The sequence below is a fragment of the Condylura cristata genome, unplaced genomic scaffold (assembly GCF_000260355.1).
Source record: "Condylura cristata isolate star-nosed mole 26May11 unplaced genomic scaffold, ConCri1.0 scaffold00032, whole genome shotgun sequence".
Taxonomy (NCBI): domain Eukaryota; kingdom Metazoa; phylum Chordata; class Mammalia; order Eulipotyphla; family Talpidae; genus Condylura; species Condylura cristata.
The window spans coordinates 19,619,115-19,629,313 of NW_004567133.1; the positions used below are offsets into that span (position 1 = coordinate 19,619,115).

At 56.9% G+C, this 10,199-nt stretch overlaps 2 protein-coding genes across 3 annotated transcripts in view; one reads left to right on the plus strand and one right to left on the minus strand.

Annotated features, from left to right (window-relative positions):
• Nucleotides 1–2,462: 2,462 nt before the first annotated feature.
• On the minus strand, nt 2,463–10,160 carry ZNF174 (zinc finger protein 174). Of its 2 annotated transcripts, XM_012731736.1 has the most exons (4): nt 9,422–10,160; nt 8,411–8,633; nt 8,140–8,208; nt 2,463–5,116 (listed from the first exon to the last, which is right to left on the minus strand). In XM_012731736.1, the coding sequence occupies exons 1-4, from the start codon at nt 9,827–9,829 to the stop codon at nt 4,515–4,517; spliced, it is 1,302 nt and encodes a 433-aa protein (XP_012587190.1). In that variant the 5' UTR covers nt 9,830–10,160; the 3' UTR covers nt 2,463–4,514. The 2 variants fall into 2 exon arrangements, with proteins under 2 accessions (XP_012587190.1, XP_004692212.1); XM_004692155.2 differs by lacking the exon at nt 8,140–8,208.
• The window catches only part of ZSCAN32 (zinc finger and SCAN domain containing 32), a 7,646-nt gene continuing 7,331 nt past the window's right edge, over nt 9,885–10,199 (plus strand). Inside the window, exons 1-2 of the mRNA XM_012731679.1 lie at nt 9,885–9,968; nt 10,055–10,176. Coding sequence (XP_012587133.1) covers nt 9,885–9,968; nt 10,055–10,176 — 206 coding nt within the window. The remainder of the gene's footprint in view (nt 9,969–10,054; nt 10,177–10,199) is intronic.

Consider the following 10,199-nt stretch of genomic DNA (forward strand, 5'->3'; position numbering starts at 1 on the left):
GGGCGTCGGCGGCAGGCGGGCCACTGAGGAGGGGTGGCCCCAGCCTGGCCTGCTCCTGCCCCTACATTCACACGGCCACACGCAGAGCGGCTGGACGCGGGTCCAGCGGGGAGCAGGAGTCGGGGTGTTGACCCACCGGCAGCTTCGAAGCACCAGCCTCCTCCGCGGGGCCAGACCTCGCGCGAGGTCAGCGCGACCCCTGCAGGCGGCCGGCCGCGGAGGGGGCCAGGGCTCCTGCCCCGCCCTTCCAGTCACGCGGTCCCCAGCGACGTTTCCTTCGCGGCGACGTCGCAGTCGCGTTGGTTGGCGTCATTGATTCACGTGACTCGCCCCTCAGGCCTGGGCTTTCTTGGGCTCGCAGCCTGGGTTCATCTCGTGTCTGGCGTGTGGTGGACAATCAAACGTTTTTCTCAAGATTGAAGGCCCTTCATGGGAAACCTCCAGGACAGCCTGAGCTTCGGGTGAACGCCCCCTGACCAAAGCTGGACACAGACTGGCTAGACCTGCATTTTCCAGAGGCCACCGGGTCCTTCACCTGACAGCTCTGTGGGGGCCAGGGAGGCGCGTAGTCACTGAGGAGCAGACCTTTAGCAGCTAGAATGGACTCTCCTGACCATCTTGACCAAGAGGCCACACTGGGTTCAGCATTAGGACCAGGGGGGACAGGAGACAGTAGGCCTGGTGGAGGGTTGGCAGGGAGCACCCAGGACACCAGGGTGCTGGTGAGAAGGACCAGAAGGGACCCAGGAAGCGGGCACAAGAGAGGCGTAAGCTCGTCTCCCCTCGAAAATGAGGGGGTGGGAGAGCATGTTTCCTCAGGAACCCCATCACCAGGGCTGGGACAAGTCAAACCACTGAGCTCAAAGCTCGCCGTTATTTGACCCCAGGCCGACCGTATTTCCAAGGCATAGACCGGCAGCTCAGAACTGAAGAGAAACTTCGAGAGCGTGCTGTCAGACCGCTCACCTTATGTAGGGACCGAATGCAGGCTTCAGAGTCCAGTTATGGCCAGCAGTGGTCCTGGGTGGCAGCCGGGTCAGCACACCCCTGAGCTGGTACTTTTTCCATTGTCCCAAGATGTCTCCCAGGCAAGTCACAGAGCTGAAAGGGACTTGCTCTCAGTCGATGAAGGACTAAAACTCGGCCAAATCAAGGACAGATAGCCAAGGTTTTTCAAGGGCAATGGTTTTGAACAGCCGTTTCTCCAAAAAAGATAAAGGGCCCAGCACAGGAAAGAGCCCAGCATCCCTGGGATGTTGGGGCGCAAATCGGAACCACATAAGCACTTCCTAGCCGCCAGGCGGCTGTGAACCGGCAGGTGGCAACTCGCCTGGACACGGCGGGGAGAGAAGTCGGAGCCTCAGCACCCACAGTGGCCGAAACATTGTACAGACCCGGGGACACTCTGCCATGTCTTAGAAGGTTCAGCGCAGATTAGTCGTGTGACGCAGCAATTCCACATCTGTGAGCGCCCAAGAGATGAAACAACCTCACACCCACGCTCGGTGCACATGTCCAGAGCAGCGTTGCTCACAGTTGCCCAAAGGTGGAACTCGCCCCAACACCGTCGACTGGTGAGTGAATGAACAAAACACTCCACCAGTTAGTCCTGTTTGGCCCTAAAAAGCCGAAGGGCTCCACGGGCGACGGCCTGGATGGACGTTGGCGACCCTGCTGAGTCCGGGAGGAGACGCGTGAAGGGACAGGGGTGACCACTGAGGAGAACGGGCTTGTTTTTAGGCTGCTGGAAATATTCTAGAATTAGGTTACAGTGATGGTTGCCCCAACTCTGACTACTTATTGAATTGCCGAACTCTGTCCTTTGAGTGAATTTTCTGGTATATCTCAACACAGCTCTAAAGATGTCATTTTTGTGTTAGAAACAATTTGGGGAAATTGCAAGTGTATTGGGTGTTCATTGCTGGTTTTGTTACTGCTAGTTTTGTTGGGGATTGTAGTGGGATGGGATGGGGGTTCTCATCCTTGTGGAGAGCCCTGCCTGTGTGTGGACGCTCCCTTCCCCATCTCAGGGAAACCCCAGGACCAGATAAACCCCCAAGTAGAACCCGCATGGGGAAGTACAGGCCAAAGCTGGAGGGCCGCCTGCAAGCTGCCAGTCTGCCGGGGCCACTGGGGGAACCATGCGTGAGCAAGGAACCGGTGGGGGACAGAGAACTGGGACAGGATGGGAGGCGCAGCGGTGGTTTGAGCTTCAGGAGTGAGTGGCGTTTAGAGTGGTGGGTTTGTCACGCTTTTTTTATTTATGCGCACGAGAGCTGGGGTGCAATGGAAGAGGACTCCCCAGAGACAGAGCCAGGAGCAGAACAGTTGGATCCTCTGAGACGCTGCTGAGGAGAGCAGCGGGGCAACAGAAGGGGTCTGCTCCATCCTCGGGGGTCACTCCCTGGCCAGGGATCAAACTCATGCAGCAGTCGTTGGCAATAGCTTGGCAGCACTGAGACTTCAACCCCTGCGCCACCAGGGAGGCCTGGTGTGGTTTTACCACGTTTACTCAGGGTCCGCCGTTAACAGGTGCCCAAGAAAAGTAAGATTCAGCAGTTTTTGATTTTATAATCAGAACAGAAAAACGCATAAATCAAGAAGGAAGTAAAGCTCCTATTTAAGGAAGAATCCCTCCTCAACTCTTGGAAATTCACAGACCTCTAAGACCCCCGGATTTTGGGAGAAACCTTTGACTAGCCCAGCTGCCTCGGAAGGTCAGCTAAGCACAGCCTGCACCGGAAGACCTGGAACCTGCAGACGCCGTTTCCGGGGCAAAGGGGCCTTGGCCGCGTAGCAGGGAATGCAGACTCCGAGCCGCTGATGTGGCTGGGCGGGGCCTGGGTTAGCGAGCTGCAGCCGCTGGGCTGCCCGCCAGGTGGCGCTGCACCCCACGGCTGGGCCGGCCGCGGCAGTGGCAGCCCCGAGTGGGGGCGGCCCGCATCTGAGTCCCTACTCCCCTTGCCGGGCGTGGGCCAGTTCCAAAAGCTGAAGTGACGGGAAAGGGCTCTCGTCCGGAAGGGGCCTTAGTGCATGGTGTGGGCCCGACCCGGGCACCATTGGAGTAACGGTGGAGGGCGCGGCCTTCACACTGCGAGATGTTTAGCTGCAACTTCAAGGGCCAGAGCACCCCGCCTTTCCGCAGACCCCAGCAACCAGGAGCTTTGCAGACACTGCCCCATGGCTTCTGGTGGGGGGAATGTGCTGCCCGGTCGAGCAGCATGGTGCGGACTGGACCAGGGCCTTGACCCACCAGGAGAGAAGTCTCCAGGACTCGCCAGAAGTCTCTGCGGAGTGGCCAACCTGTGAGGTGGAGCTGTGGGGGCAGCCGCCCCTCGGGCGGTGGGAACTGTGTAAGAAGGGCTGAGGTGTGGCGCTCGCAAGCACTGGCCCCTCTGCTGGGAGAGGAAGCTGAGAGCCGGGGGCGGGGGGCAGCACAGGCCACAGCCCGACGGGTGCCCCTTGGAGGACGCTGACTTCTAGGGTGAGAATGCTGGCCTGTTTGCTCGAGGTGGCGTGGCCATCTCCGAGCGTTCTCTAAACCGAGAGACTAATTGGCTCGCCCAGGGCGACAGCTGAACACTGGGATTTTATTTCCACTTTGAAGAAAAGAAGGGGTGTGATCATAGAAATTCAAGGCTTTTAACATTTCATATATATTCTGCTTTATATTCCACTTTAACAAGCTTCATTGAGGTATAAATTATATATCATAAAATTAATAGTTCAATGATTCATAGTAAATGTACAGAAATAATCCAGAAATAATCCAGAACATTTCATCACACTAACATTTTTGTTATTAAAGCTGTCACTCGAGAAAAGAGAGAAGATGCCCTTTGGCACACTCCCAGTCTGCACTACCACCTGCTTCTGGGCGAGCTTTATTGACCAACTAGGGTTGCAGCAGCTCTGAAGATTTTCTAAATCAAAGTGCTTTGATAAAAAATGCTCAGCTGTCTGTGGTGTGCAGCGTGTCAGTAGCGCTGTGCTGGGATGGAGCCCGCGCAGAGGCTGTGCGGCTGTGCTCCTGCTCCATGTGCCATGGCCAGGAGTCGCGGGTACCCGACGGCTGTTGGGGGTTTCTCCTAATCCGGTGCGCACTCCTTTTTCTGAAAGAATGATGTGTATGTGCATCATAGAGATTGTCTGGCACGGTAGCAAATGCATATACAGTTGGGACAGAATTTACCTTTCCACGTATTTTAGAGGCTAAACACATAAAGCAGCAGGGGAGGGAGACCTCACAAGGACACACCTGCAGGACCACCCTGTTCTCCCTCAGCAGCTGTCCTCGCTCCAACCAAGAGCACCATCCTGTGACCCGATGCACGACCTGCCACTGTCTCACCCCTCAGGTCTCCTGGGACTCCTTGTCCGTCAGATGTGCACCGTCACTCCTCAGAGACCTCTTGCTCTCCTTGCAATCACACAGTCTTTGTGATTTACATGCAGGTAAGGGGAAGGAGCAGCACACACACCTTCCTTCGGAACAGACAGAATGACACCTGTGTTCAGTCACCATGGTGGAGTCTGTGGTGCTGGTGAAGGTTTGAGCTCTGCCGAAAGCTTTTCCCACACTGGCCGCACTGGTAGGGCTTCTCGCCAGTGTGGATCCTCTGGTGCAGCTTCAGGGTTGACTGCCGCCCGAAGCAGTTCCCACACTCTCCACACGTGTAGGGCCTTTCCCCTGTGTGGACTCGTTTGTGTCGTTTCAGCTCTGAGTTCCAGGTGAAGCTTTTCCCACAGTCATCGCACTTGTAGGGCTTCTTCACAGAGCGGGTGGGCTGGTGACTGAGGCGCTGCAGACGGTTGCTCAGGCTCCTCTTACTTCCTTTGCTTTTCTTTAGCTCCCTCAGTGGGTGGCTCTTCAGGGAGCTGCTGAGGAATTCCATTTCCCTGCAGTGTCGCTGGACATGAGTCAATGGCTTTTGCGCTTTTGGGGGGCTGCTACGCCTGTGCAATAAGCGGGTTTCACTCCTGTTCGCAGCTCTCGGCTCAGGGTTCTGCAGACCACGGCCTCTGGGTCTGCCGGCTGACGGGACGCAAGCCTTTGCTCCTTTAGCTCCCTCTTGCTGGGGATTTTCCTTGTTGTCACTTTTCATTCTGGGGGCTTCTATAATTAGAAAGAAATATCTCACTGAACTTTGAAGAAGGACACTCAGCAAGAGCTGTGAGAAACACGGCAGTTCTCACAGTCCGGCCTCCCACGGTTACATGCGTTAGATTCACCTGGGGCATTTGTCCAGCCAGGTAGCCTGCCCCACTGCCCCACAACGCTGAGTCAGATTTAGGGGTGGGTGAGGCATGAGGTCTGGAAATTTATACACTTAACATGCTCCTGGGTGATCCTGATCGATACTAGAATTATGAGCCAAGTTCTCCATCCCCACGCCCCCTTACCAGGGAGAGCTACAGGCAGGGGAAAACAAGGCAAAGCAAACCCATCAGAGCCAATCAGCAACACTGAGGGAGAAAGAAGAGAGCTGAGACTTCAACACCACAACCATATAGGCACTGAGAGACTGCCACTGCCTCTCTAGAGGATGTAACGCCACGAACACGGTGTTTCTTTCATTACAAAATTGGCAGCGTAAGTGTCTAGAAACTGGTGTGTGAGCTAGACATTGTGTTCTCATTAAAGCAATTCTATCACTTCTGACCACCAGGATTAAAAATCAGTTTGGGGCCCTCCCTGGTGGCGCAGCGGGTTAAAGCACAGCGCTGAGAATCTGAAGCCACTTCCTCATGAGTTCGATTCCCGCCTGCAGCCTGCCCCGGAGGAGACCACATGGCGAGCCAGACCTCTCCTGGCCGCCCGCTGCTTCCCTCAGCAGTGTACTTCGTGGATCTGCCTGTTCTGCTCCCCACTCTGTCTCTGGTGAAGCCTCTCACCGCCCCTGAGCCTCTGGCCTGTACCCCAGTTCTGTATGCACAAATAAATAAATAAATCTTTAAAAAAAAAAAATCAGTTTGGGGCCCTCCCTGTGGGCACAGTAGTGAGGACGCAGCGCTGCAAGCCAGCTGCAGCCTCTTCAGTGTGAGTTCCATTGCAGGCCCCAGAGGTGACCCCAGGGCGCGGCAGACCTCTCCTCACCCGCCCACTGCTCTTCTCAGCAGTGGACTTCGTTGATCTGCCTGTTCTGCTCCCTGCTCTGTCTCTGGTGAAGCCTCTCACCACACTGGCCTGTACCCCCAGTTCTGTGTGCAGAAATAAGTAAATCTTTAAAAAATAAAGAATCAGGTGGAGATGAGCTGCAGCGATGTGTGTGTAGGCCCAAGGGTCGAGTCTGCATTACCCAGTGGGCTTCCTGACGTGGACAATGTGTGTGTGATACTCAGTGCGGCAGCACAAGTGGCTCCTCAGCACTTGAAATGTAACTAAAGTGACTAAGGAACTGAAAAAGTTTATGCAATATCAGATTTAAATAAACAATCCAATCAATAACAGTTAACCGAGTCTCAACATGGCAGTCAGGTAATTCAGCGGGGAAAGAACTCTTCAGCAAATGGTGCCACAAAAACTGGGTTTGCACATTTAAAGCCCATAACAAAAACAGTCTCAAACAGGATCAGAGGCCTAAAAGTAAGGGCTGAACTCTGGGGAAATACAGGTGGAAATGTTTACCGCTGAGGATTAGGCGATGAGAAGATGGTATTTTAGATCTGTCACCAAGCGTACAAGCAAATAAAAAATAAGTTGGACTGCCTCAGAACTTAAAATGTTTGTGCTTAAAGAATACTATCAAACAGAAAAGACAACCCACAGAAGATACCTGCAAGGTATAGGCGGCATATAAAATACATAAAGAACTCATAACTCAACAATGAAAGAGAAACCGCCCGTTCTGCCGAGTTCTCGCTGCACCCCACTCCCCTGGCCTAAACTCCAGCTCTTCTATGCAAAACTAAATTGAATTAAATTTTAAAAAACACGTCAGAGGATGACTATAATCAAAAAAGACCAGCAAGTGTCGACAAGGATGTGAAGAAACAGATTCCCATAGACTGTCAGTGGGCACGAAAAACAGGGCAGTTACTTTGGAAACAGTTTGGCCGTTACTCCGAAGGTTAGATGCAGTCACCATGTGGCCCGGCGATTCTACACACAGCGATGCACAGGGGAACTTAACATACGCGTCCCCAGGAAAGTGTGTACACTCACGTTCACAGCAGCAGATTGACAAAAGCCAAATGGGGAAGCAAGCAGAGTCACCAGTCATGGATGGCTACACAAAATGCCTGTCCATGCACACGTTACTCAACATGCCACAGAAACCAGAGCACTGACTGCTACGTGCATGAGTCCCGAAAGCAGTGCTCAGCAGAGAAGCCACAAATCTATGCCTACAATATCAAAAGGTGATGCATTGTATGTATGTCTTTTTAAAGATGGATTTACTTCTGCATACAGAACTGGGGTACCGGCTGGTGATTCACCAGAGACCGTGGGGAGCAGAACAGGCAGATGGACAAAGTCCACTGCCGAGGGGTCAGGACAGGTCTGTGTCGTGTGCACCGGCTCGCTGGCGGTGCCGCACCCTAACCCACTGCGCCATCAGGGAGGCCGCGTCGAACCGTGCCCTTTAAAGGTAAGCCTGACAGTGAGTTGTATCTCCGTAACTAAACCCGAGACGCTCTGGGTGCTCAGTGGCGAAGGCTGGGGACACAGCTGAGAAGGCTGGTGATGAGGGGCACGTCCCCTCTGGGGGGCAGTGGACAGAGTAGGGGCATCACACAGCCAGCTGCTGCGGCTGCACGGCAGGGTGGCCGGGGGGCGCTGGCGGGGCAGAGCCTCCATTGAGTCGCAATGCTTTTCTGCAGGGCCGAGGCCCGGGCGCGCTCTCTGCTGAGCGCAAGGGTGGTCCAGCCACGGGTTCACGAAATGCACAGATCTTAAGGCAAGGAGGTCCTTTTACAGCCCTCCACGCTGCTGACTTTACCGTCGTCACATCACCAAGACTGACCGAAGTGTCACTGTCATTCGGCCTGAGCGCTCAGAAGACGAAAGCGGGGCCAGCCCCACGCTGGCATCACCAGGGCGGAGGATGCGCACAGCGGGTTACAGATGGACGGGTCACAGGAGGAGGGAGGGCGGGAGGCCACGCGGAGCTCTTCCTGCGCCCGCAGGACACTCACCAGGGCAGGAGATGGACTCGGCCACCTCACACGGAGCCCCGCGGCTGGTGTCTGGAGCTGTCTTCAGCTCTGAAAGGGGCGAGAATAATACTTGGGCACTAAAACATCTGGGCCCTGGATGACCGAGCCCTCGTTAGCGGGTAATGATATGAACATGCTTCGGGCGGTGTCACTGCGATCGGGGACCACAGACATCAGAATCAACCGCGCAGCGCGCACCCGCAGAACGTGGCTCTCACTGCGGCCAAGGCTGGGGAGGCGGAATGTTTACCTGTCCCAGTCGACCTGGGAGGCGGTTCCTGGAGAAGTGGGGATTTTCCCCAGGGGTGGGGGCTCAGCTGGTCCTGGATTCTTGCCAGGAAAGGCTCCCCTGGAGCACTCTCCCTGGGGTGTCTCCTAGGAGTCTGCAGCTGAAAGTCCGGCAGCACCTGCTCGCCAAGCTGAGCTCCAGTTCTCTCCAAGAGCACCTTCTGCCCCTGCATGCAGACGGCCACCTGGGAAGAGCCGCCAGGTCAGCGCGCAGCCTGGGGACCCAGCCTGGGGACTGACTGCTGGGGCTCGCACCCCCTCCAGCCCCGCTGCCCCAGGAGTTCCTGACAGTGGGCCGGGAGGTGGCGGGTCTGACCGAGGCTTACGTGCTCAAAGGCAGCAAAGGGAAGGGCGTGCCAGTGAAGACTGCGGCTGCAACTTCCGGTGCGGCAGCCCCCACACCTGGGGGGCTGCATAAATGCCAGGTTCGGCCACGAGGCCGGGGGCTCCCGCCCCGTGCTCACCCCCAGGAAGGGGCCGCGCTGAGGCTGTAAGCTGTGCCGAGGGCGCTGCAAGGAGGTGCCCGTAGCCGCAGCTGCCAGGCTCTGAGAGCCCCCAGCCCGCCCTGCCCGCCTCCACTGCCCGGGGCCCTGGGCTGCTTCCTGCCTTGGCCCAGTCTGGGTGTGACTTGGGGAGGGGGGGGCGGGAGGTAACTAGGCTGAAACTTCCTGATCCAAAGGGGCCTCACTGGGCATGGTCCTCTGAAGTGCCCACAAAGGCTGCTAAGAATCCCGAGTGTAGGGAAACTTGGGGGGCAGGCCTCTCTCAGGTCTTGGGCCCATAAGGGGAAGAACCTCTCTACCTCCTCACTGGAGTGTCTGCAGCTGGTTTTCTGAAAACCTGCCACATCCCCCTGGAAGCCTAAATGGGGTGCAGGGTGGTGTTTGCAGACGTCCAGTCCATGTCTGGCCTCCAACTAGGGCCAAGCACCACCCAGGTGAAAAGGAGAACCTGGGCGGATGCCCGTCCTCACCCACTGCTTGGGCCTCTTGGGCGCTCTGTGAAACTCCTCCACCAGGGTCACCATCTCCTTGCTGCTCGCTGGACACCGATGCCGAAGCCGGGCCTGGATCTCGGGGGGCAGGATGGTCAGGAACTGCTCCAGCACCAGCAGCTCCAGGATCTGCTCCTTGGTGCGCAGCTCCGGCTGCAGCCACTGGCGGCAGAGCTGGCGGAGCCGGGACAGTGCCTCTTGGGGTCCAGTCACCTCTTGATAACAAAACCGCCGAAAGTTCTGGCGGCAGAGCTCAGGGTCCGGGCAGTCTTTGGGGGGCGGGGACCCCCGCTTATCTTCCAGCCTTGCGATGATGTGTCTCTCTTGTCTGGAGGAGGTCTGAGCGTCGGGCTGCGACCTCAAAGTTATCTCCATCTTAGCTGCCATCTTGGGGGCCGGGGCCGGCTGCGCTCTCCGGTAAACCGCTCAAGCCGCCGGGACCATGACGCAGAGGGGCCCGAGTACTAGAGACGACGGTCCTGCGGCCGCGGGGGCCGCGGGGCGGCCGGGGACCCGGTCACGCCGGGCCCTGACCCCGCACTCTCGAAGACCACGCAGCCCTGGGCGTGGGAAGAGGGCGTCTCTCCGCCACTGTCCAACTGTCCTGCCCAGGGGACGAGTGACAACGTCCGCAGAGGAAACGAGAGGCCAGAGCGCGACTCCCCCCGGCCGCGAGCACGCCGGAACCGGCCCGACGGCTGCCGGGCGCCCGGAAAGTTCGCGGGATGCGACAGGTAGGCGCGTCCGCCCCGCCGCG